General features: G+C 44.7%; 1 protein-coding gene across 5 annotated transcripts in view; it reads left to right on the top strand.

The window, feature by feature from the left end:
- LOC125300311 (LIM domain containing preferred translocation partner in lipoma) overlaps positions 1-27,962 on the top strand; it is a 198,350-nt gene that overhangs the window by 91,890 nt on the left and 78,498 nt on the right. For all 5 annotated transcript variants that reach the window (XM_048252088.1, XM_048252090.1, XM_048252089.1 and 2 more), the window contains 2 exons: positions 10,871-10,977; positions 17,798-17,920. In XM_048252088.1, the coding sequence (XP_048108045.1) occupies positions 10,871-10,977; positions 17,798-17,920 (230 nt within the window). The remainder of the gene's footprint in view (positions 1-10,870; positions 10,978-17,797; positions 17,921-27,962) is intronic.

The following is a 27,962-nucleotide window of genomic DNA, read 5'->3' as shown; positions in this document are numbered from 1 at the left end:
TGAGGTTTAGGACATTTTTGAAGAATTTACGTTGTGTTATCTGCACTGTCTAGCCACTGATAATCATCTTTTATTGTTGTTGTATGGTGGGATAAGCTTAGCGAAGACAGCTGACACAAGTCACATTTAGGAGTTGTCCAAATCTTCCGCCTCTAAACCAAATAATTGTGCTTGTGTTGCCGCTCTAGCCGAGCGGATTATCTGTGTGAGTTGGTCGATAATCAGCACTTAACTCTCCACTCACAGACCCGTATACTTATACTTATTTATTTGATTTAGACTTATTTGTTTGATTTTCCTCTTCCTTGTCTTTGCTGGGCTGGCCTACAGCTAACAGACCGGTTGTTATGTCAGACCCACCGTGCAGGTTCCATCTGGAGAATATACAGGAGGCTCGCAGCTTTTTTAGTCTCAAGGTTCCCATAGAAACCAGGGCTGTTCCACTCCAGTCCATGCCCTCTTTACAGGTTTGCCTCCTAACGGTCATCCTAACGCCCCCTTGCCCCGCTGTCCTCAGCGAACCACAGTCTATCCGCGGAGCGTGGCATATGTTCTTGCCATGCGCACGGCTGTCATAAACGGGCCGGAAAGCATGTGTCTGCCACGTTTCGGTTGTGGTCGTCATGGTTTATTCCTCTCTTGTCTGTCTTTTTTCGGTCATGTATAACCTGGCCTTGAGTGAGGGTGAGCATGATATTTGTTCATTAATTACCATTGGCATTTTTCAGCAATAAAGTGTACACAGCAGTTATAAACTCATCAATTATTAGTGTAGCTCTGTCAAAGCCATATCAACTGAAAGAAGAGGGCAAACAAAAAGGTGAAAGTGAAGAAAAAAGCACAAACTGAAAGTTGCCCAACATCGCTGGTGATTCCTGCCCCCTCCTGTGGTTGGTGGTTTGTTGTCCTCAGCTGAACTGGAGCCCCCGCTTCTCACCTGCTTGGTGACCTGTCTGCTTTAAATGAACAAGCATTCCTGGGGGCTCGACTGGAGGGGCAGGAGCAGGGGCAGGGGCAGAGGAGGGGCCCTCCCTCGCTCACGGGGGGCTACATTCCTTCCACATCTCTGGGGCAGCACTGCTCTCTGTTGAACGAGCCCTGTGCACTGCAGACAATGACAGAGAGGCTTCACTGGGGCTGAAGTTTATATGGACACTAGATCAGCCCCCTCCCTCCACACACACACATATGCATACACACACACACACACACACACACACACACACACACACATACACACACACACACACACACACACAAACAAACAAACACACACACACACACACACACACACACACACGCAGGCTTGGTTTCACTTCTGTGTCTGTGTACTGTTGGTGTGTTTCTGTGTGGTTATTCTGCCAAGCGGGGCTCCATTTGCGTTTCCAGGCTTTCTGAAGCTCAGAGTTTGGCTGCACCAGGTACTCTGGCTCAGGATCGCCTCTCCTGCACATTGTGTGGAAAGAACAAGAGGGCCAAAGTAGCTCAACCCAAAGTTCCTCTGCTACATCAAGTGATGAAATCTCTGAAAGCTTCTCATCTTCCTGCTGGAACTGTTTTCAGAGACCCCCTTCCCTTACCTTACCCAACCCACCCACCATCAGCCTCCCCAGCCCCCCCCCCACATCAGCCTCCCCCCTCCCCCAACTGCCCTCCTCATGGCCCCTCTGCCAATACTCATTTTCGGGACCTTAAAGGCGTTATCAGGAATGTGAACTTGACTCAGCTCGTGCTCTCTGGCAGCAGATGTGCAGGCTCAGCTCAGTGCAAGGCAGCATAAAGTAGCCCGCGTCTAGGAGCCCGAGCTGCCCGCCTGCCGGAGATGGATGCCCAGAACACCGCACCACAGTCACAGTCAGAGCCAGAGTCGCAGCTCAAGCTGTCACCTTGTCTTTGCATTTGTTTCATTCTAGTTCAACACAATAGTTTAATCCCGCTTTTGTGTCGGTAAATCTTCAACAAACTCTCTCTCTCTCTCTCTCTCTTTTCTCTCTCTCTATCTCTCCTTCTTTCCCGTCACTGTGTGGAATCCCACTTCTTCCCCCCAGCCCCCCCCCAACCAAAAGAAAGAAAGAAAAAAAAATCCACGGAAGCCAATTTGGTCGGCTCCTGTGCACTTCCAAAAAAGCACGTCTCCAAAGACCTCAAATCCACCGGCTCGCATATCTCAGCCAAGAGAGGCGTAAATCAGCCGGCTGTATATCACAGCTAATTAAGAGCAGGTCTCCACCGCCCCACCGCTGCCGCAGCCAAAGAGGTGAAATAATACTCCTCTCCATAATTATGGATGAAACAATGTGTTTAGAGGCGCTTCGCCGCGGCACATTTGGAGGAGTCTCCTCTGAGACAGCGCAGAGGAAATGGCACAGTGGTCATTATAGCACTTTATCCCCCCTTTGTCTGCGAGGGATTATAGGTTTCTGCCACTGAATGCAATTTTTTTATTCAATTTCCGTTAAACATCCTCTTACTCTCCACAAAGCCATTTTTTTTTTTTTTGGTCGGGGTAGAAAAAGGAGAGTGAGATGAAAAACCCAAAAATGAGGAATGAAATGTAGCTTTTATTTCACCATCATGTAATCTATGGATTAAGTATAAGAGTGCATTTATTTGCTGTCTTGTGTCCTTTCAGCCTGTTTTCAAGATGTATCGTGAGAGGTGGTAACATTGTGCAGTGTGCAGGTATGGGTGGATAACTGGGACATTCTCTAATGTCTCCTTGGGCCTTGGGGTTGATCTTGTGTATTTGCATGGCAACCTCAAGCCCAGCACAGGGGCCTCTTAAGTGACATATGGACCCCGCACTTAGCTTTTGTTTACTGCAGTTGGTGTAAATGCTGGTAACACAGGTCTCAGCTCAAGTTCATGACCGTAAATCATGCCGAGGATGGGTTTTAAAAGCTCCATTAAAGTCGCCCATCACACTCAGACAACATGTGGCCCAGACACGCCAGAGAGACGCTTTCTACCCCCCACAACTGTCATTGTCACTTTTAGTCACTTTGGCTGGAGGGTTAGAAATAAGGCCCGCAAAGCTCACACAGACGTCACTCTTTTTCTCTGGTGTGTATCAGCACACATGTGCCAGGGAAGGTCACTGACCCCGTGGTTAAATACTTTATAACTTACCAGCAGGTCAGGGGAGGTTATGTAAGTTTTTGAATAGTTGTTAGCTTGAATTATGACCTGTGAGGACTGTGAGGTCATGTTGTTCTGTACGTTGTACACACAGTCACTGCACTTTCAACATAGTTGCTTTGTGCATAGTTGCTATGTCTGGCTAATATTTCAGATCGAAAGTAGAATTAGATTAGCACATCGAGACTATACAGTTGCCCTCTTGCTAAGCTTATGTCACAATGTGACGGCAGCATATCAAGCTTTACATGAGTGTTAGTCTAAGCCTTGTGACGATCTGCATAATTACATCGATTGCTTTGATTGTAAGCTGTGCACTCAGATTGTGTGTGCACAACTGGTTAGTCTCCAAACCTAAAAAAAGAAAGTACAAGGTCCTATGGCTAGGCAAACATACTTAATCTTCTCCAACATGCTCTGCTGGATTTCTGTGCCCTCCCTTTCATCAAACCCTTAACAACACTCTTGCTTCTGATTACCAATTATACCTCTCCTGGCCTCTCAAATACTTTAATTACTGATTAGAATTCTGCCTTCACAAAGCCACCACTTGAACATAATTGCTCAATAAAGTCGGGGGGGACGTTGTCGTATTAAGTAGGTGTTCCCGCTGCTTCTCTCATTAGTACGCACTCAGGGCTCTTGTCTCGCTGTCGGCGCAAATGGAGTTGTCTTCATTCACGGCACAGGGACCTCCTCCCTCGCCCAGCATCGCACCCAGGCGCCGCACCGCGCCATGCCGGCTGACGTGACGTGCGACGGAAAGCGGACACGTACACGAACACGAGCAGCTGGAAAGCTCTGCTAACTTTGCCAGACGTTAATCTGAGCAGTGACGCACTCAGGCCAAACACTTGGTGGGCATGCTGTTCCGCTCTGTATGTGAGGCATTTAGCAGCCAGAAAAATGGCCATGTGAGACAGAAGTAAATGCACAATATTTAGTCATTTTTCTTCAGACCCATGTTTACCATTTCTGACTGCTGTTGTTGTGTGTTTGGACATTGTGCAAAAGTTACCCGAAGCTGTCAGTGAGTGTGATTCTTCTTCTTCTTCTTCTTCTTCTTCTTCTTCTTCTTCTTCTTCTTCTTCTTCTTCTTCTTCTTCTTCTTCTTCTTCTTCTTCTTCTTCTTCTTCTTCTTCTTCTTCTTCTTCTTCTTCTTCTTCTTCTTCTTCTTCTTCTTCTTCTTCTTCTTCTTCTTCTTCTTCTTCTTCTTCTTCTTCTTCCAACAAGCAACCCAGAAAATCTGTTTTTTGTTTTACTTATTTTATTCTCTAAGGCGACCTTGGGTGCTCTGAAAGAAATGAAACACATAGAATGTACTATTATTTTTTAATCACAGTTAATTGGGCACGTTTTGTTTTGCCACTTCCAAATATCAAGCAAATGAAAGATGTGAAAGAAGCAGTTGTTTAGTAGGTGTGACACAGGAGCTGTGAGAATAGTGACATGGCCTGCTGTCACCTGAGTAGTAGAGACAGTGAGAGCTCAGCGTTAATATTCAGTCAGCTTAAATGTACTCAAAGGACAATCTAAAGAGTCAAGATCAATATAGGTTTATCTTTAGTGCGGTTGCGGTTGTGTAGTGTTTGCTGAAGTTCCCATAGACGTCTACATATAGAATGTGGGGGGTTCCAGCGACTGACTAACAGTTTCTTAGCAGCTGTAGGTTTGAAAAGTCATATAGAACAAACAGGCTAGGTGTTAAAATAACATCGGTGTCTATCAGGATTGATATGTCATTAGCTAGCCATTGTTGTGTGTCAGTGTTGATTTCTTCTTTTGTGATGAGGAGGAAGTAGTTAAAGTCAACTGGTTGTGCGCCGTTGACATTTAGAATACTTAAACCAATAAGACCAATAGATTTTATGTCAGGAGCTCCCTCAATGCTTGTGCAACTCCATACATGGGTCACGTGATATCCAAGTTCAGTTCAGTTTAACTTCGATCTGAAAAAAAAAAAAAAAAAAAAAAAAAACACTTTGGAGAACTATTTAGAATTTGATGAATTAATACAATACCTCACTGTCAGTTCTAACCTCAAGGGTAGAACATAATGGAGAAGAATTTAATATACTGCTCAATATGTGAGGATGTAACCCCTGATAAACAACATTATCATTATGTTTAAGGTTTAACACTTAATATTTCGCCAATATTTGTTTGAAAAGGTTTACACAAGAAAAATCAATATAGTCAAGCAATCATTACATTAAGTACATACAGTTAGGAACAAAATTATTCATACCCCTGACAAATATTGATGCAATGTTGATTTTCTCTTGACCAATATGTTTGTTCTGACTGAAAATGACACTGCCCATGCCAAAAGGTTGTAAGACAATGTGGTAGAAGATTCCAATGTGATGGAATCAAAAAGATAATCGTTTTTATCTTTTTTTAAAATTTTTATGAAAAATGGCATGTCCAAAATTATTCATACCCTTTTTAAATAATCAATGTGCATCAGTACATATCATAATGCCTAAGCAAAGCAAACTTTTGCAAACTGCAAAATGTACAAATGGGCAGCATGTGCTGAAAATGATAATTGAGACTTTGAACTTTGCAAAAGCCCATAATATGTGTTCTCTCCGGAAGTGCTTTGAACTCGGCTAACTGCGTTGCTATGGAGCAATACTGTTGCTGAATGGTGAGCTGCTGGATGGCAGTGTGCTGCTACAGAAAGCTGAAACTAAGCCTAAGACTGATCTAAATATCATGGAAAGTTTTAACTTGGAAGCTTGTCACCATATATCAACCAGATACCCGTATCCACACACACACACACATACAAACACACACACAAACAGCAAAAGCATTACACCTTTGGTCGGCAAGATTGGGCTTGAGGAAGCTTTGGTGTTGAAGATGTTGATTGGAAGTGGGGAAAAATAATTGGCTTATTGGTTGATATGGGTTGTGTGATTGTGACAATAATAAGCAGAAAATGGCATTGATTATTTCTTTTAATCTCCTGTTGCTATGTCACTTTTCAAGTGCAGGCCTTTCAGGAGAAATCAGATTTCACACGTTCAATGTGAGACACTCAGCAGCAGTAGTTGTTTTAACTTGTCATATTTATCTTTTTTGCTGTGGTATAGTCTTATTTTTTCCATTTAGATGTCTTGAAAAGTTCTTAAAAGTTTGAAATTTGCACTTGAAAATGTGCAGATACCCTGTAAATGAGCATCAGTGATGGTGTTGTTGTCATTTGTTTGGCCCTACTGCAGGACCCGTGTGCGCGAACACACACACACACACACACACACACACACACACACACTTGTGTGTGCCTATGTCTGTATGTGAGAGGAGGAATTGCTCTTTGTTCCTTTTAGCTGACATGCATGTACAGTAGAAGGTTTCATAGTTTCTTCATGTCCCTTAACAGAGTAAGCGCACGTGTTGATCAGTGTTGAACTTCCCAAGCTCTTATGATCTAATGCAGTACATTCCTGAATCAGCTTCCATGTGAAGTTGTCCCATAGACACGCTATGCATTTGAACACTGACATGGTCTCTAAGGTCAAGCATTGCGCAAAAAGGGACGCACACAGTACAGTAAAGTTTGGAGTTGCACTGTTTAATCTCCTGTGGACAGTTAATAAAATCAAGTTCTGCAGAATCTCTTTATCAGAGTCTGTCCGTCTCCTTGGTGATGATGCACAGAGCAACTTTTTCAGCAGTATTGCCAGCAGTGTTGCTGAGTGATGTTGTTTTGGCACTTTCCCATTGACATTGGGCAACAAATTTTTGTCTGGAGAGCTTTATCATTGAGGCGATCGTCCAGTCAGAACAATCTATCATGTGATTGCCCGGGAACATTTGTCAAAACGTTTCCCCATGTATCACCAGCTCCAGCCTCCATCTCAGGTACTTCTCTCAGTCTCATAACGTTTCTTTATCTGTGTGTGGCTTGGGTCCTGCAGTATACAGTAAGCAGAGCACCAAAAGAACATACAGTCTCATTCATGTCATATTTCATGCCAACACCCAAAAGAGGAAGTCAGCCAAGCCAGGGAAAAGCAGGAGGCATTTGATTTGTTTGCACGCTCTATGTCCACAGCCCTATTTGCATTTATTCACACATATTCATTTAGCATATGTGTTTATCTCAAACTCTCTCCAGTTCAATTGAGAATAAATGTTTCCTCAGATGTGTCATCCTTGTGCTGTATGCCAGGCCCAACGCCTTCTGTTCCAGCACCTGGAAATATGTTTATCATTGAAAAGCAAACACAGAAACAAAAAATAAACAGTTGAGTTGCATTTTCAGTAAGAAACCATTGTGCTCTGATGACTTGTCCTTGGTCATGCCCTGATGATAAGAAGACTGAGTTGTACCAGCAGCAGTAGCAGGTGACATGGTGTACTGTAGCCTGTGAACTGGGATCTCCAGCACCAGAGACCTGTTTATTCCTACTGTGTCTCTGTGGTACAGCCTGTACAGGAGGAGAGAGATAATAATAATACATTTTATTTTATAAAATACTGACCAAATTGTGGGGGTGGCTTTTCTGAAAGGCGAGGAGCTAAAAAATATTTTAGCCTTTTATGTCACCCAAGGTCACTTCACAAATATTTAGAGATATTTCTCTCCCAATATCTCTCTCTCTCTCTCTCTCTCTCTCTATATATATATATATATATATATATATATATATATATATATATATATATTGATATGCCCCACCGCCGCCCCATGCCCTCCATGCCCCCATCCCCTCTCTGTGTGCCCGTGCCTGTGCCATGCTCTGCTCCACATCCTGCTGTAAGTCGTCCCCTTTAATAAACCATGCCCTCGCTGAAACATTTACCGCTTTCATGTGTCCTGAAATAAGAAATCCCAAACAACTCTGATGTTCGAGAGAGACGTACATGGAACTTAATGTATTAATTTTGTGTCAAGCCACAACTTACAAGTGGCTTGTATTATGGGGGGTGGGGTTGGGTGGGAGAGAGAGAGGAGCAGGAGAACAGGAAGAGAAAGACAGAAGTGCACAGGGAGGGAGGGAAGGAAGGAGAGAGAGACAAAGAAAGGAAATTAAGAGTCTTGACAGATGGATATTGTTTTTTTTTTTGTTAATCTTTCTTGCGCTCAGCTCGCTTTAGAGGCCAGGGCTGAGAAGTTTGGTGTCAAGGTCACAAGGTCATTACGTAAAGCGTTCACACGGCGCCATCAGGATCCCCGTAGGGCAGATTTCATGTGCTGCCTCACCCGCTGCACTCAGAGAAGTGGCCTCGTATTCCCATCCCAGCCCATGTGCCCCAGCCTCAGGCCATCCTTAAAAATATTTTCGTTTGCCGTAACCCGACCGACCCTGTCAATTTAGAACCGACCCAAATATTTATTTTTTTCCCCTTTTAGTCCGACCGACTTGCCGGTTGTAAAACTTATGCTAATACCGACCGATTGTTTTTGTTTTTTACTCTAAACAACCAATACAAATGCAATAAAATAATATTTCTTTTAGTAGGGCCAAGTATTGTGAATATAAATTGCCTACATGCAAACGTGGCTCACTTAAAAAAAAACTGTGGCGTCATCTCTACACCATTGGTTTTACGCGATGTCACACTATGGCCTACGCTTAGCTTCATTCACACAAACTGATAACGCTTTTACTTGGCACGGTTCTGGAAGAACTGTGGCCAGATCTTTTCTCATCCCTGCTCCCCTAGTCTAACGGTGACCGTGTCGGAGTATTGAAATTGGTTGTGGTCTATTCAGCATTTCTCAAAATATGGGTCCGCAACATGGAGACTGCTGGTCCGCTGGAGTCGTGGAGGAAATTAGGCCCGGTGCTTCATCTGATAATTTGCTGCGCAGTTGATCAAGAAACCGCTGGATCGACGAAAAAAAAAGAAAACAAACGTTTCTGCTATCGATGTCATTAAACATGGAGCCCTACAATTAAGTGGTGGTATGAGCATTCATTCAATCTGGCGTCTCCTGGCGCCGAGAGAAACTGAAACTAATCGATAACGTTGGTATCAAAGCTCCGCTTCAACCTGTTGGAAGGCTATTTATTTATTTAACTTAAACTTAATAGAACGACGTTGTTTTTTTTGGAACTTCCTTAGAAACAGAGCAGAGACTGTATAATACACTGTATAGCATTGAGTATTGCATAGTCAAATTTCAATATAACGTGGGCCAAGAGCTATTGTAGCCTTCTTTCTGGGTACATGTAGATGAGCCCTATGACCCAAAAAGTCTGCCATGACCGGGCCTCAGGTCAAAGAAGTTTGAGAAAGGCTGGTCTATATAACCTGCATCAGAATGAGGTTTGCAATGGTGCGCCCTAAAGGCACGGGTTGAAGACCCAGTCAGTTACGCCACGATATGCACATTTGTGTAAATTCATTCCCTACGTAATCACCATGACCACCTTTACTTTGAATCTTGAAAAAAAAAAATATTGACCTACCTACCGACCCATTTTTATTTTTTTTTGGCTGTTACTGCAAACAAAAATATTTTTAAGGATGGCCTCAGTCCTAGACACAGCCACAGCCTCTCTGCTCCACACTGCCGCTCCACGCCTTTCACAAAAGCCACCCTTAATTAATTTGGTCAGCAGACTCAGATAAAGCCTAAAGCCGCATTGATGACATCAATTAGATTCTAATGAAAACAGATAAAAGTGCCCCCCCAGACTTGCTCTCCCGCCATCTCTCTCGCTCTCCCTCTCTTTTTATTTCGGGCTCTCTTTCTCTCTCCCTCTCGATGCTTACATGCCAGAAAAGGGGGGGGTTGGTGGGAGAGGGTTTGGAAAGGGGGGAAGGGAGGTAGCAAATGGAATTTTTGAGCAGCCTTCATCAAAGTATTAACATGGCAGCAAATTCCCGTTACGTCTTGTTTAAAAAAGGGGAAAAAAGCCTTTAATTTGCAAAGCTCATGTCTGGTATGGTATTTAGAAGTACATGGTCAAATGATTCAATCCAAAGTCGCACACGGAGTGAAGCCAAATCGGAATCTAATTTGGCAAGCGATGCTCCTCATTCTCCACGAAACATGCAGTCAGACCCAATCCCCAGATTAGCATGGACTTTAGAACTGTAAACTTGGCTGGTTGCCGCTCTCTTGGCCGGACAAATACCCCCGTCTTACCCGCCTCGAACGCGCAACTTACATTTCCAATCGGTGGAAACACCTGCTTACCACAGCTTAGGAGCTCATAGTTAAGCAAATTGTTTCAATTATGTTTGGTAATCTGTTCAGGACAATATGCTCGCTAGATATAAGTCCAGCCCTCTCCGCCCACAGACACACACACACACACACACACACACACACACAGAGAGAGGATGACATTCACATGAACACACAAAGGCAGAACATAGAAACAGGTGTATATACATGTAAGCATATTGTGTTTGCTGTACAATCTGTTTGTGCTCAAGCACGTATGCCCAATACGAGAAAAATGATTAATCATGAAAAAGCAACAGATTATTTTTTTCCCTTTTGGAGTTGTAATGCCATGTATGGGTGGATTTGCCTTCTGGAGAGTGTTTTGTGCGTTGCATTTACGCTTTTTAATTCAACCCAATCCAAAGCACACTCTGCTGTACTAGTCTGAATCAGGTGTCTTCTGCATTTGCCGCTTTAGTGCTGCGTGTAGATGATCCTCTACGTGTAAGGCACACACCCACCCACACACACACACACACACACAGAGTGTTGGTGTTTGTATGCTAATCCCTCTCGTGTTTTGTGTTGCAGGTGACTACCCCCCTCCGCCTCCACCTGTGGCTGATGCCAGCGGACTCCCATCCCCCTCCTCCTACCCTCCCCCGCCCCCCATGGATGGCTCCCCACTGGGATTTCAGGTGAGATCTGCGTCAACCATCCCCCCATCCCAGCACTTCCCACTAACCCCACTATAAACCCAGAGGAACCAGTCAACCCCCCCACACACACACACACCCCCTCCATGACACCCGGATAATGTTGAGTATTTTCCAAACAAGATTGGATACAGTAGGTCTTTCTAGTCCTACTCCTCTGCACCCCTCCCCACACACACACACACACACATTTCCAGCCTGCCCCTGCCTGGGCCTCCTACAGACTTGTGTACTCTGAGTGTCACGTGTGTTCTCCGTGGGCAAATTTGGCCTTGGCAGTGCGGTGGTGTGGTCTCAGGGAAGACTGACCCCTATTGGCATGCCTGTGCCATGTCCTCTGGCATGCGGCGTGACATTTGCTCCGCAGGGAAACTGTCGCTTTCAGCATTCCCCAGTGCTGTGCTGACCCTTCCTCTTCACCGCCCACAGCCAGACTTTCCCCCCACACACACTTGCTGCCCTCTATACATACCTCCCCAGTGATTTATTTTTTACATAAATAGCAGATTTTATTTCCGAACACACACATACTTTGAAGGATGATATGTTGAGGTGCACTTTTGCTGAGCTGACACACGCGGCACATTGAAAAGAGCATGCTGGTCAGGTACGTTGGAGAGAGTCGGCCTTCTGCCTGCGCATTGTTGAGCGGCTTAGCAGCTGATTCGCTTGTAATCGGCTGGTTGAGTAACAGCTCCCGGCGTCCAGCTCCCTTCTCACTGCTGAGGTTTCATTGGGGTGACTAATTATGTCCAGCTCAGGTTACCGCCCCAGATTCTGACACCAAAACAACATCGGGAGGGAGGACGATTGGACGAGGTTTGGGTGGGGTGTGGTTGGACAAGTCCTTTAGTTATCAACGATAGTGTTTATCAGATGTGTGTTGTTTATTAGCACTATTGTGTTGTGGCTATGACTGTGTTGAGGCATAAGCCACCCCAGCTATTGCAAGGAAGTATGGTTTTATATATATATATATATATATATATATATATATATATATATAAAATGTCTGTCAGTTGTTGTTTGGTGATCAACCACATGTCTATTGTTTGTTACTATAGCTTTTTCTAGCTGTTTGTGAGTTTGTTAACGTTAGCACTGCGCTGCTCTCATTGTGATCCAAAAGCAGCCACATGCACAGTAGAGAGCTATAGGCCCCGGTATGTGACTAGAGGCATGTACTGTTGCTCTGAAACATTTGGAGCGAGAGTCCTTTCCCACGGACGTATAGGCGGCCAGGGGAGGAAGCCTGGCCCGAGGGGATCAGCGTGTTTGTTGATCTAGCTGCAAGGACTCCACCTAAAGCCGCTGCTGCCTCTCTGGTCTGATTAAAATTAAACTAAGTTCCTCCGCCGAGGAGGTCGTACTGTGTCTCTACTCTTGGCTACGGATTTGCACAGCCATAGACGCTAGGGAAATATGAGAGGTAGGGGGTACGTGCGGATGTGTGTGTGTGTGTGTGTGTGTGTGTGTGTGTGTGTGTGTGTGTGTGTGTGTGTGTGAGAGTGAGTGTGTGTGCGGCGAGTGCATTAGGGCCGGTCACGTTATTGTTCACATTCAGCACAATTTACAGCGCCTCTTCAAACGGGCCCTACAGCCGACGGGACGTATCCGGTCGGGTGGGTGGGAGTAGGGGGGTTCTGGGGGCAACCCGTACAGTCTCTTCTCCTCCTCCTCCTTCTCCTTGTACCCTTTTCCCCCACAGATATTCCTCTCCAACTCCCCATCCGCCATAAGAGAGACAGAACTCTAGATCTGCCTGGTTCCCATTTTTTTCCTCTTCATTTTGTCTTGGCGCCCAACAGCATTGTTAAGTCAATGTTCCGTCTCCCCTCACTTATTCCGATACTCTACATCTTTCATGAACGAAAAAGAGGAGGATGTTAAATAATTTCTGCGCTTATGCAGAACTAACAAGAGGAAGAGAGGGCAGGGTGCCCGAGCGAGCAGACATGAATAATCAAATGATACCTAACCTAAATTCTTCTGTTTCCTGTAATTGAAAAGGCCACAGCAACTTGTAGGAAGACATGCAAATATCATAGACCGATGTAGTGCCCTAATCTGCTGCCCAGCAGCCTCTGTGTTTGCCCCTCACTCCCTCCCTCCCTCCCACCTCTCTCTCTCCCTCTCTCTCTCCCTCCCTCTCTCTCTCTCACTCTCTCTCTCTCACTTTCTCTCTCTCTCTCGCTTGTCTTTTTTTTTTTTACCCCTGTGGTAGGAGATTAAAACAAACTCAGCATCTCCACGAGTCTCCTCGCTCTGCAGGCGAAGCTTTGCGGACAGCGTTTGAATCGGTACTTACATAAGAAATGGAAGTGCTTCATTAGTTTGCAGTTCCTTTCCCTTTATAACCCTGCTATTGAACTGACTTTTCTTTTTTCTGCTCTTTCTCTCTCTCTCTCTCTCTCCTTCTCTCTTTCTCTTGCCCCCTCTCTCTTTTAAACCACCCCGGGAATGAAACTAATTCCTTTCAAAACCTCCAACATCTTAATTATGTCTTAGGCAGGCAAGGTTGAGACCCAGCGTTATCTTGAAGGGCTGCTCACGCGCTGGTAATGCGTGTTCCACTCAGAGGTCTTGCTGCCCTGCCATTTAAATTGCTCACAGTGCAGCAAGTTCTTTATTGAGCTGTGTGTGATAGAACAGTAGTTCATGACCTGTTTTGGTAACCATAGGAACGTCAGGTCAGAGATGGTCGCCTCCCTCCACCACGTATGTCACACCAGCGCTTGCATTATCATCAGCGGTGAATCAGTGCGCACTGGATTAAGGAGACATGAAACAACATTTGTGTCAATTCTGCCTGAGCCTGCATAATGTGCTGTGGGAAAAGAGCCTTTAAATTGCAAAGAGAGAGAGCGCATGTTGCTTGGAGTTCCTGAATATTTCAGTTGTACAATCTTTCTATTGCGTCGCCCGGTTAAAGCTCCACTGAGCGAAGAAAGAAACCACGCTCAAAAAAAGAAAAAGAACTGAGAGAAGAGAGGCAGGAAAGCAAATGAAAAGACAGCCGCCGAATGAACATGCTGCTATATTTATGCCCAGCTGCTTTTGTTATGGCTCTTAAGGTATCTGAGCTCGTGTTTGCTTTAGCTGGTCGGAGACTTGCCATTAGCGCTAAGCTCTATGCCCCTAACTGCTCAGCCCTGATTGCCTGAGATACTGAAAACAGCAGCAGCAGCAGCACGGCCCCAGACTGAAGCAGGCTCTGGCCGTAATGGTTTGTGACAGGTAATCCAAACACATAACATTAGAATGAGAAGCAGTCACTGATCTGGCGTGTGTGTGTGTGTGTCAAGGCCCACAGGCTATCCCAGGATGTCTGACTCGCAGCTCACAGCTCAAATGCTTCAGTAGCATCAGTGTTCAGCAGCCTAAAAATACACGTTATCACCGCGGAGAGAAATTCCCTGGAACTTTGGGGAGAAGAGCGCAGGGCTTCCTACTGTATGTCTAATTATTTCAGGTTGCTTATCTTCATCTCTCCCTCTCTCTCTTTCTCTCTTTCTCTTTCTCTCTCTCCCTTTTTTAGAGGTGTGGGAGGTGGAGGATTGAGAAAAAGAAACTTTCTGCAGGAAGTGCTGAGAATAGTGTGTTTTTGTTCTCTTTTGCATTTTGTTCTGAACTTCTTCGTGAACTGGATAGAAGGTTTTAGTGGCTAACTTTCTGCGGATAACTAAGTTTTCTATGCCAGGCACTCTGTGTTTGTGTTGTTTTTGTGTTTGTGGTTGTGTGTGTGTGTGTGTGTGTGTGTGTGTGTGTGTGTGTGTGTGTGTTTGTGTGTGTGTGTTTGCAGAGTGTCACACACCGCTGTAATATTTATAAAAATATTCCTGCCATCCTACTGTCATCTCACACAAAACAGCTAAAAGCATGTGATGACTGGCTGGCTGATGGGAGACTTTGAAGATGGCTCCTTCACTCCTGACTGATAAAAAAGTGCTCACAGTAAAACGCATGGGAAGCTTGTCCTTCAAGGGACCCGAGATTCAAGTTAGATGAAAAGGAGTTGTTATGTCACCTTTGATGATGAACGAGTTGTGGGACTGGTGCGGCAGCTCTTTGCACCTTCACTCTGGACCTAATGCCTTCCCATCTGACTCCACAGGAGGGTCTACTCGGCCCACCTTACACACACACACACACACACACACACTCATATATACACACATGCACACACACACACACACACACACACACACACACACACATACACACACACACACACACACACACACACACACACACACACACATACACACACACACACACACTCATACATACACACATGCACACATACACACATACACACAAACACACACACACACACACATACTGTACAGACGCACATGCACACACACTCATATATACATATGCGCACGCACGCACACACACACACACACACACACACACTCATATGTACAGGTGTACAAGCACGCACATACACACACACACACACACACTCATATATACATGTGCGCAAGCACGCACGCACACACACACACACACATACACAGTAGGCAATGCCAGCCTCACCCTGGTGGCAGTTATGTTGAGTTAAATAACGTTATGAGATGTGCAGGCCTTTTATGTAATGTTGAGTGCAATACCAATTCCCATTTTTGAATACAAGAACAAAGATTCGTAGGTCCAGAAGGATTATAATCTTAAAGCTGTTTTTTGGTGCATGAAATTGAATGTTGTAAGCATGCGTTTGATAGTGTTTATCCTGTTTTGTTCAGAGAGAAGCCAGCCACATGTTTATGTTGTTATAATAAACACTAGATTAACTGCTTCCTGTTATTTTTTAACAGTAGGTAGCAACACACAGAAAATTGAAAAGAGCTAGAGTTGAGGAGGCCAGATGCACACTGAAGATCTGAGATCAGTTGCTCTGAAGTGTACAGTCTGCAGTATGTGTCTGACATTTGTTAACATTTTCTTTGTTGAAATAGATAGACTCCGAAAAGTGGCATGAAAAATCCTGTCTCTTAAACAGACCAAACTGACTGACTGACGCTGGCTCTACTTCCTTATGTGATGTGTTGTCAGCACAGTCTTCCACACAGACAGTGTTGTGCTCTAGCATAAAATGAGATTCTTGGCAGGGGTTGTTTTGACCTCTCATGGATAATTGTCCCATTATTATCGGTTCAGCGTCTGCTGTACATACCTGGAAGACAAGAGGGAGGAATTTTCTTTTTTCATTGGCTTGGGATGCCCTCAGGGTCTATCATGTGTCCAATTTGACTCATCAGTCTCTTCATTTCCTACTGGTTTCAGTGTGAATAACGGTTCTGTGGTTTAGCACAGAACAAATAGGCCTCCTTTTTCAATTTGTTCTTGATCAAATTTACCCGATTAGAGATAAAGATGCCTGTTGTCGCTCCAAGTTGAAATGTAGTGTCGGAAAGTTGGGAATGTCCCTTTTAACTAGGAACAAGCTTGCTTTTTCTATCAAAAACATTGAGCTGTTTTGAACGTTTGAAATGAAAGGTTGTTCTTGTTCTTTGCTTATTTAATTTATGATGTTATAGATATGACTTTGTATAGTAAGCTTATTATGAAGTAGTGCTGAGATAAGATATGAATCCAACGAACCAGAAAGAGAAAGAAGTCAAAAGAGAGATAGGCAGAATCTCAGTGTCTATCATGGACCCACAGACTTTTTGTTGGTAAATGTGTGAGGGCTTATGGCTGTCCCATTTTGAAATTGTGAAGTGCACAAGGAGTTGCTCGCATCCTTTGTGTGCCCTTTCCGTAAATCAGCATTTATGCAGACTTTACCCACAATTCTTAGTGTTGTGATGTGACGCACAAGGTTACCCAAAGTCAGCTTGAAAAACGGAAACATGTTGCATTATTACACGGCTCTTCATAATGCTGAAGAATGCTCCATTCACTTGAATGGACCTTCCCAACGTTCGGTGGTCTGATATTTCTCGATAACAGACCGTTGCTAAGTATAACAGACCGCTTTCAAGTCAAAATGGGTTTTGTGCTTCTAATTCACGTCTTTCACTCCGCAAGTACTGGAACTTCATTCAAAAGTGAAAGCAGACAGTTGATCAGCTGTGTTCTAAAGAATGTTTGGTTATTCAAGTTCAGCGTGTGTTGTTGCGAACTATTTGTTCCTCAGCAAAAGCCACGATGAAATGGTAACAAATAGGCTATAGGTTATGTAGGCTAAAGAGTCATATCGTGGGGAGTTTATTGTTTAGTTTTAGGAAGTAGCCGTGTAATAAGCGGGATAATGTATAGAATGCCGGTCATTATCGTGTCCCTTCAAGGCGGAACAAGACCCCTCCGCTGCGCGTCAGGGTCCGGTTCGCCCTGTCCCGATAATGACCGGTGTTCTATACATTATCCCTTACATACTGTATGATTTTGGTGTTGCCAATTTAAGGATATGTCTCAGGTGCTGTCCCATTCCTGGCTTAGTACATCTAGGCTAGAGTGTGCTAGACAGGGAAAAAACCCAAGGTATGAAAGTAAAAATAAAGCTAAATAAGAAAAAAATGCCTTCACAGTCTCAGAAACATCCAATTCCACGCAAGGATGAGCACTTTTGCAACAATTTAGCAGCTGGAATAGACTTGGAAAAGCTCTGCTTGTGAATTATGGATCGGGGTGCTTTGATAATTACAGGATTTCGAAATGACTGTTAATGTTTGTACGTGTGTGTCTCTTTGGATGCTTGTGTGTGTGTGTGTGTGTGTGTGTGTGTGTGTTGTGTGTGTTTGTGTGTGTGTGTGTGTGTGTGTGTGTGTGTGTGTGTGTGTGTGTGTGTGTGTGTGTGAAGGGCCCAGAGAAGACCCTGGAGGAGAGGCGCTCCAGTCTAGATGCTGAGATCGACTCCCTGACCAGCATACTGGCAGACCTGGAGAGCAGCTCCCCATACAAGCCCCGCAGTCAGCAGGTAAACCAGCCACTAGGCCCTTTTCCAACCTACAGTAAAAAGGGAGTTTATCTTGGGGAGCTGTAGTGCCATGGAAGCATCGGTGTTCCATCGGAGTCCAAACCCCATCTCTCTCTCTTACTTATTTCCTGTGTTCTCTTCAATCACTGCCCTGTCAAATAAATACTGAAAAGCCCAAAAACATATAACTTTAAAAGGGAGTTTAACCATATTATTGTGCTTACTGTAGGGACATTGGCTCTGTAAAGCTGAGATAGCCTAATTGCTAATGGCACTATAGAAATAAATTGAATCGAATTGAACTTTGAATCTGGCCAGTCTTGCCCATGAGTTCCCACTCATAAAGACACATGATGAGGCCTCAGACAAAGATAAAGTCTGACTGCAGAAGATGGTAAAATGGCATCTTATTGTCTTATTTTGTCTTAAATGCGCCGTGACATGTCGTGTTTGGTGCATTGGAATATAGAATGTAAGGTGAGTATGGCTGAGTTGCATCAGTATGCACACTGACAATAATTGTGTGACACTGACCTCAGTTAAGCTGTGACCAGGGGAAACAAGACACAGGAATGCAGGGTGTAGTAAGCCACTACCTGAGAAGTGCTCCCCTGTATCCCTTGGCACTCAGTCTGCTATGCTCTGCCCCCAGTGGACACAGAGGAACAGAGGTCCCTATTCTCCCAGCCAAAACAAATTCAATTAGATGTTGAATTAAACTTCACGGGTGTCCCAACCGCCATATCTCATTTTTGGAAAGTGTGATGCGATTAAAAATAAAGTGACCCATATCATTAATAGATATGAAATGAAGTTAAGAGCACCATCTACTAGTCGAAGCCCAGGGCACTTCACTAAATAGTCTGACATACAAGGAATGTAGGCCAGTGTCTTTAAAAGAAAAGGAAAAAATCACACCCTCCATCGCACGGGTGGCGTGGGCCAGACAGATGAGCACCCACCTTCCGCTGGGATCAGGGCTGAGAGAGTCATTGTGTGGCGCTGGCTCTGTGAGCCAGATGGGTTGTGAAGAGAGAATCTGATGCTTGTCCTTGTGCTGAAAGGAAAGGTGCTGGTTGCACTTCAGGACTGACCGTGCTCCACACACACACCCACACACACACCTTAGGACAAAAACAAAGTTGATGTGTGCTCCGTGCATTTCACACAGTTTCTCACGTTTGCGGGGCTGGTGATGCTCAGGTGTAGAAAGACAAAAAAAAAAAAAAAAGCCTCTGCAGCATCTTGCTGTTCAGATGAATGTTTCAACAAAGAATAGATAAATAAATAAAATGCCCCAACGCATCTTCTCTTTGCGCCGTTGTGCCGGGAGTTGAGAAAGTCCCGGTTCACACCCTCAGCCACCACCTCGGCTGGAAAAAGTGAGATTTGTGTCATTTGGGCTCTTGTCACTGCTAGAGGGGGGGCATGGATATAGGGGAGCTGGAGGTCTTGGACAATACTGTCCATACAGGACCTTTTGTCTTGCCCCTCTAAAATCCCCTAGACGGAGGCTCTGAAATGGCTGCCCTGTGTGAGTGTGTTTCTGTGGGTGTGCGCAGCATGTGCGTGCATGTGCCTGTGTGTCTGTGCCTGTATGTGTGTGCAGCATGTGCATGAATCATGTGCGTGTGTGTGTGTTTGAACCTGTGTGCCTCTGCCTGTGTGTGTGTGTGTGTGTGTGTGTGTGTGTGTGTGTGTGTGTGTGTGTGTGTGTGTGTGTGTGTGTGTGTGTGTGTGCACACGTTGCCTAAACATAAAGTCATAAGGGAGAGCTGGTAATGTGAAGGAAGCAGGGAAATGTCAGGGGGGTTAGTATCAGTGTGTTCGAGCAGCACTGTTTTCATACACACAGCTTGCTCACTGACCTCACAAAAGTGCAAATGGATACCAGGCCAGTGATACGCCACTCTGAGGGATTGGGTTTTTTTTTTTTTTTTTTTTCAGTTTTTGTTGGAATGGAGTTTTTGGATGTGACATCAAAAATATAGCAAAACTACACACATACGCACACAAACAGACACACACCCAGACATAAACACACACACACACACACACACACAAAATCGTTCAAAGACATTACCAGGCTTGTACCCCTCATCATGCCATCCCCATTTTCATGGAAGAGGCAGGTAAATCATTCCTAAATAAAATATAGAATAAGTGCAGATCTTTGTAAAAATACCTTGCGAGTGTTACAAGTCAGAAAGAGGACTCTGAAAGCTTTTGTCAGGACGACTTAAAAAATTTATACTCACCTGAACTGCTAGGAGGAGGCGAACACACTGTTGTCAGTAGGTGAGCGTCTCAGTCGAGCAGCTATCCCTGTAAAGGTCAAACCAAACCCAAGAACAGCCACTCGGCTCTTATCTTGTCGCTCCTACCCCCATATTCCCACCCGCCCGCCCGCTGAGTACATAATCCCTGTTTTATGTTTTCAGTGTTGTTTTTTTTTTTGTCTGTTTTTAACAATTTCCTTTTTTCATGCTGCTCGCTCCAAATGGTCCTGTAAGTAACTATAAAATTCAGGATCAGCAGCCACTGGCAGGTTCAAGTGTCAGGCATATCACACATGTAACACCCCCACCCTCCCCCCACCCTTGTGTTGCTAAAAAATCTTCCTAGATGACATGGTGACAGTGCAGAGATTAGCCAGCCCTTTTAGCTTCCGCTAAATTTCCACAGCGGCATCCTGAGTGAATGCAGCACGCACAGGCTGCACTCTGTGATTCTGCACGCTGTTAATGATGATGGTGGCTCTGGCCAAAAAAAAATTGGGTTTATCTCTTGCCGTGTGTTTGTTTGTACACTTTTACCAGGCCACAAGCATGAATGCAAACACAAACAAATAAAAACACACATGCACACACACACCTTCCTATTAGCGGACACACACACACACACACACACACACACACACACACACACACACACACACACACACACACACACACACACACACACAGTCCAGCTGATGCTGATTCTGCCTGATTAACTCTTGTTGACCCTTTTTTATCCATCCAGCTGCTCTTGCCATCTTTTCTTTCTTTCTCTTTTTTCGGGCTGCATTATGTTCTGAGATGAAGCAGGGCTTGTGTAATACGCCAGGTTTCATCAATGCTATCGCTGGCACAGCTGCTCATGCTGTAATCTTCTGCTCGTATAAGCAAAGAGTAACGAGCGCCCTCAATTTACAGCTCTCTGGGCGCACTCAATTACCAGGGCAGCCCTCCACAATCGATAGGCCACTTGTAGCAGCCATCTACCTCTGCTAACGGGGGGACTGAGACCCAGGGGGGTCTTCCCCAGATGACTGCCCCCACCTCGGTGTGGGGACCCAACATTTAATTTTTCTTTTAATTTTGAAAAAAATGTGTTCATATCCTCGGGGTTTCCCACTGAGGCTGGAGCCGAGTTTGTTTTGTGCATCAGCCTTTAAAAAAGTTGGATCAGCACAGCATGACTCTCTCTCTCTCTCTCTCTCTCTCTCTCTCTCTCTCTCTTTCTCTCTCTCTCTTTCTCTCTCTCTCTCTCTCTCTCTCTCTCTCTCTCTCTTCTCTCTCTCTCGCTCTTTTTCTGCTGCCACTGCAGCGGCCCCACATTGGTTCAGAGACATCAAAACAATTTTGTTTGCTTTAGTTGGTATTCTCCATGGCATAACAGGAGGTAATGAAATGTGATCATTATATAAGTCCCATTTGCTTCCTCCCCCTGAATCCATTGGAGAGACAATTTTGTGAGTTGACACAGATTACCAACTTTCCGCTCAGCTCTGTGTGGCGGAATTATCTCACAGTTTTGTAATATTGAGTCAAGTGTGTGTGTGCGTGTGTGTGCGTGTGCGTGTGTGTGCGTATGTGTGTGTGTGTTTCCTCGGCCCTCCCTAAAAGTGTGCGGCTTGACTGTATTGTGCCGTTTTTATTGAGGTTTTCCCCGTCCTCCCTGTTATGTCTCTTTTTTTCTTTTATCTTTTTTTTGGGGGGCTAAGAATAATGTATTTTGAATAATGTACAAATCTAGTCATGTATATGTATTTATCCTTCTTTATAATAAAATGAATACAAATATTACAGATCTCGATAGTTAAAATTTAAATTAAATACACATACTACATATGTGCAATGTATGTAATAATGTATGTATGTATGTATGTATATTCAGAAATAATGCAATATATAGATAAAATATTTATCTTTACATTTGCATGTGTGAGCTATATATGTACAGTATGTGATTGTGTGTGAGTGTGTGTGTGTGTGTGTGTGTGTGTGTGTGTGTGTGTGTGTGTGTGTGTCTTGTGTCATTGTTGATTGAGTTTGACTTACAAATTTTCATGTGTATTCAATGTCACATCTGTTTGTTTAAAACCCTCCATTTTGCCTGACTTAGACAACAGAGGCACCATTACCCCGAGTGATTTGTGAGCAAGACAATTGAGGCAGCTCTTCAGTCAAGTGCCGCCTTGTCAGCCAAGCCGTCACTCATCAGATGGAGAGAGGCAGGCCCTTAATTGATTTCTATGTGATTACATGCCAGCTTCCGCCATGCGTCTGCTGTTCCCAGTGCTCATCGTGAGCATGATTGTTGTGGTTGACTGTTTGTTGACGGTCGACATTAACTCCTCATCACTATGTGGCAAACCAAGTCAAGAGGGATGCTCAGCGAGACTGAGTGAGACTTCCGGCCATATCCAATTCAGAGTAGTCACTAACAGCGCGAGCAACAAGCAAACAGATTTCTCAGGCCCCTCTTGTGTATATTTTAAGTGAGAGTGTGCCGAGATAAGACTTCAATATTTTGACGGGGCTGCCAGCCTGCGGAGCTCCATGTCACTGCACTTGAGGAGGACGCTAAAAAGGAGACGGCTCAGCCACCCCAAATTAATGCTGCTGCGCTTGCCTACCCTCCCTCGCTCGCTCGCTCGCTCGCTAGCAATCACTCGCCTTCCACGGCCCCCGCCAAGGCTAATGTGCTGCGCTCGGCTGTCCGAGCGTATCACGTCGGTTTGGGGAGAGTTAACAAGGAGGCCCAGATGAGTGTCAAAACACAGTGCTCGTCAAGAGCCATCGCCGGGGCCCGCACACCAGTGCCAGGGGTAAAGGCGAGTTCTCAGCCGCGACCTCTTATTACACGACCACCCTCCTCACGTGGCGGTGTTGACAGTCATGAGGCACATACTGTAAACGCCCCTACTTTTAATATTAGTCTTCGGCTCGTGGGGGTAGCATCCACCTGGCTTTTCTCCTCAGTGTGTGATTTTCACTGCCTGGTTTTACTGTGGAGCGTGTGTTTTGATATTGCGCTTAGCAGATAATTATGAGTGACTCAGTAACTCCGTAAGGTAAAAGTGTAACTGATTCTGTTAAATCCATATAAAAATGTGTGTATATATATTTATATATATATATATACACACACACACACACACACACACACACACACACACACACACACACACACACACACACACACACACAAGTTGACGTGCATGATGAATATACAAAACAAAATTACAAATTAATCATTATATTGTATATACTGTATATGTGTGTATAAGCTTATAATTGCTCTGAAAATTTCCTTAGGACGTATTCTGTGACCTTAAAAAGCCCTCATTGATGACAATGCATGTGTTAATTTGTCCGTGTCCTTTTCCCTCGTCACATACAAGTCCTGTGCAGCAAGTGAGCAGCCCTTCAGTGTGATCAACTCACAAAAGGCCGATTCAGCTGAAGGAATGTGCGCCTGCCAGACATGAGCGCTAACGACTGTTTTGAAGTTTGAAACTCTGAATCTATAGAGGGGCCCTTTGACCCCTCTCAAGACCTGGAAATTCCATGGAGCTGACACACTGCTGCGGAAAATGTAGTGACAACGTTTGCGGACCTAATTAGGGAGAGAACGTCGTGAGACAAAAGAGAGGGTTATGTAAGGACACAGGACTCAAAACAAGGCGTCAAGAGAGATGAGTTGCCCGCTCTAATAAGTGACTTCCCTTGTCCCTCTCTCTATTGACACTAAGTGCTTTTTACGACAGCAGAACAATCTGCTGTCATAACCCAACTTCGAAACCTCGCCGTTCACTTAGTGTTAGGAATGGCTAAACACATCGAAGTCTGTGGGCTCAGCCGTCTATTATGAGATAGCCTTGTTAAATTGAGTGCCTCATTTTTTTAATTTCTCCTACTTGTTCACTGGACCATGCTAACCAGCTCCACAGTTTTCTGGCAAGCTCAGTGTTTAGTTTGAAAGTCCCCTCGAAGGGCTTATGCAGTCCTGGCCACTTCCCTTTATTGTCGATGCATTTATTGCACGACATGTCTATACTGTGGTATGCTTTTATTTTTTTTTTAAAGCATCTGTGTGTATGTTATGTGAATTTTTGAGCCACCACATTTCAAGAGTGCATTTGAATTTTAAAGTGATGTCCTGCAACTTCAGGGCGTGTTTTCTGGGACCCTTGAACGGCTGAACTCAATTGGGAGGAAAAAGCTGCTTTGTGCCGCGCGGAGCGCGTTGTGAATCATCGGTCGTCAGCTTTGTGTGCAGTGCCTTTCAGGCGCTCTGTTAACAGGCCACTTCCCGAGCTAGAGGGGGCTTTGATGCTGGGTTAATGTGCCCCCACTCCGCTCTTCAATGCACTGGGTGCCTTTTGCATGGAATCTCCAGACCTGCTCATGATATACTCTTTGCAAGTGTCGTTTGTGTAGAGGCTAGTGTGATATTGGACTAAATCATTCCTTGTGATTGGCTGAATATACTGTAGTTTTATAGAATAGAGGAAATAATGCCCATGGCCTTTGTTCTCAAGCGATTCCAAAAGCGTACATGCACACACAATTACAGACACACGCACGCAGATACACACACACACACACACACATACACACACACACATACTGTACACACACTGTACACACAGAGGCAGAAGTCAGCATTGCATTAAAAAATTCACCAAATGCTGCTTTTGTGGGGGCTTCAAAAGCAAGGCAGAGGCAACCCCAGGGTGATGTGTTTATCCTGCTCCAGTTTGTCTCTGTGCTGGTAAAATATCTCTGTGCACTCTGGGTCAATTTGGTGGCTTGCTGTGACGGCAGTATTTTTATAGGCTATTGATTTTGGAAGACCTTAACCAGAGCATGTCAGGGATTGCAACAGTGGACTGACAGTCAAAACACTGGTGTGTGAAAGCATCTCAATCTTTGGTAATGAATATATGGGTCACATCATTCACTAGAGCAGTCATTAGTTGTGTTATTTATTGACATTTTAAAATTCAGTTTGTAAATAAATTCAATTAGTAGTCAACCATCTAACTGTAATGGTTGACAATGGCTGTGCAATTTTGTATGGGAAAGCCATGCACTTTAAAAAAAAAAATACAAATAAAAAAAGGTTATGACAGAAATATAGCAAGCTACATTAATGTAATTTTTTTGAGTTGATTAATTGCTCTGTTGTCATGCCACCAGCAATAGCCCACCCAAAAGCTATAAATACCAGACAAGCATTTAGCATCGTCATGAAAGGCAAAGCAATCTGTCCTGAAAAGGTATAGCTATATTTGAGTTATTTTATACAGTCTGTGGTTAGGACATGGGGCTCAAGTGAAATGGCACCCTTCAGATTTGACTGAATGCCTTTGGTGAAGCTCATGGAGGGCAGTTTTTTAGGGCAGTCATCCCCAGACATAGAGGATTTAGAAAATCACCTCAGCCCTAGCAATGACCTTTCAGTGGTTTACATTGTGATTTGTGAGAGAGAGAGAGAAGGAGGCTTTAAAAATTAAATGTAAATTTTGAAGTTAAAAAGCTTTTATAGCTGAGTCTGTTTGATCTGAGCAGGGGGAGATGGCAACATACACTATTCTACATGAAATATTGATGGCTTCTCCTCCCGAAATGATGCAAATTGGCTGTGTTTTCCCATGCACCCGCGAATCATCTCTGACTCGTTACGCGCTACAGTACAGGCTGCATCAGGACACATGGGCCGACTGTAGCGTTGTGCCCACACACACACACACATAAACACACACCATGACCCCCTGGGGCAGCGGTCATACCCGTTTTTTCCTTGGGACATGTGACTCCACATGCCGCTAAGGTCATTGGCAGTCTCCACGGTTCCAGCTCCATTAGCGCTGTCATGCTGGCATTGCGGCGACGCTTGCTGTTGTTTGTGTTGAGACCGCTACACTCTGCGCTTGCTGTTGTTTGTGTTGAGACCGCTACTCTCTGCGCTTGCTGTTGTTTGTGTTGAGACCGCTACACTCTGCGCTTGTTGTTGTTTGTGCTGAGAGCGCTACTCTCTGTGCTTGCTGTTGTTTGTGTTGAGAGCGCTACACTCTGTGCTGCCGCTAATGGAGCTTAGATGACAGTCAGTGGGCCGCCAAGCTGCACTCTTGTCTGGAGAGGAGAGGAGCAGTGGCCCAGATAGAGGCGAACATGGTTTTGGTGTGTGTGTGTGTGTGTGTGTGTGTGTGTGTGTGTGTGTGTGTGTGTGTGTGTGTGTGTGTGTGTGTGTGTGTGTGAATGTCCGCGTGCGTATGCATGATGCGTGTCTGTGTGTTTGTATGTTCGGCTGCATTAAGCGTACACTGTGATTGTTCAGAAGTGGATTCGGTTTGTCCTCTGGCGTGTAGTTTCATCTGGCTGCTCCACGGCAGTCTCCTCGGATTCATCAGTCCACGAGGTCTCCTCGTCTGTCGGTGCTTTTTACAGAAGGCCCAAAGAATCTGTTTTCAAATGAACACTGTGTGCTTCACCTCACTGTGTGCCACCTCACTGTGTGTTCACTGTGTGCTGAGTGTGTTTCACTAATTCACGGATTGGGATAAACACAGAGACCAAATTTCCCTCACGGGATCAAAAGAGTATATATACAGTACTTATATTCTCTACAGTATGAATCTGACTACATTGGGAAAATTAGTGAATTATCTTTATTTTCATGTTTCATCATTATCAGTTCAAATAAATTGATTTTAAACAAATTATCCCTCTTTTCAATCATATATATATATATATATATATATATATATACATACATACATACATTATATTTATATATATATATATATATATATATATATATATATATATATATATATATTTTACTGAAAAGTAAGCTAATTGCTTCTTCTATAAAAAAAAAATAAAAAATAAATAATAAAACTGTGGTGTAAAGAGGCACATTAACCAACATATACTTCAGTATTGATGAGAATATGCAGGGGGAATTATTTTTAAATGGGCATGTTTGGTGTAATAGTGAACTTCAAACAAACCGATATCCTCATGCACACACACAGACAGCAGCTTGTTCCCAGTGTGTATTTGACTGACTAGCAGTGTGGAGAAGGACTCCAGGGCAGCAGGCGGCCAGTCAGCGTTGTGTTTCCGTCCTGTGAATGTCGTGAAAGCGCGGCTGTGTTGTGGTCGTCGGCTTCATCTCACGCTGTAGCTGGACTGCGCCCAGTGACGCTGGACATATCAGTCCACCTCGCCGCCCCCAGGAAGCGGCGGCGCACGCTGTGCCCGACACAGCCAGCTCCCCACGCCTCGCACGCCGGCCGCTCGTCTCTCCGCTGGCTGCCCAGCAAGTGTGGCACGCGCTGTCACAACATGACACTCTGGCGCCACGCCGCTGCGCCAGCACAGCGCCAACACGCTCCGCACTGCACACAGAGACCACTGCCACAGATGAGCTGTGTGTGTGTGTGTGTGAGAGTGTGTGTGTGTGTGTGTGTGTAAATGTGTTAAAAAGTGTGTTTATCAGTGTTTGTGCAAATCTGTGAGTGAGTGTGTGTGTGTGTTTGCACGGGATCATGATGGATCACTGACGCTCCACGTGCTGCGCTGGCTGGGCTGAGGCCACGGCGGCGCTATGCCCTTGAGAGTGGCTAGAGAGATAGAGAGAGTCACATGGCATCTCAGAAGCGTCTCAGTCAGCCGCCCCTGATGGTCTCTGTCACCTGTCACCCAGAGGGCAGTCACTCTACGCTCCATACCACGCGCGTCTTTTTATGATTTACACTGAG

The sequence above is a fragment of the Alosa alosa genome, chromosome 9, assembly GCF_017589495.1.
Source record: "Alosa alosa isolate M-15738 ecotype Scorff River chromosome 9, AALO_Geno_1.1, whole genome shotgun sequence".
NCBI lineage: Eukaryota > Metazoa > Chordata > Actinopteri > Clupeiformes > Clupeidae > Alosa > Alosa alosa.
The sequence above is the reverse complement of the archived record's forward strand: the minus strand, read 5'-3'. Positions and strand labels throughout refer to the sequence as shown.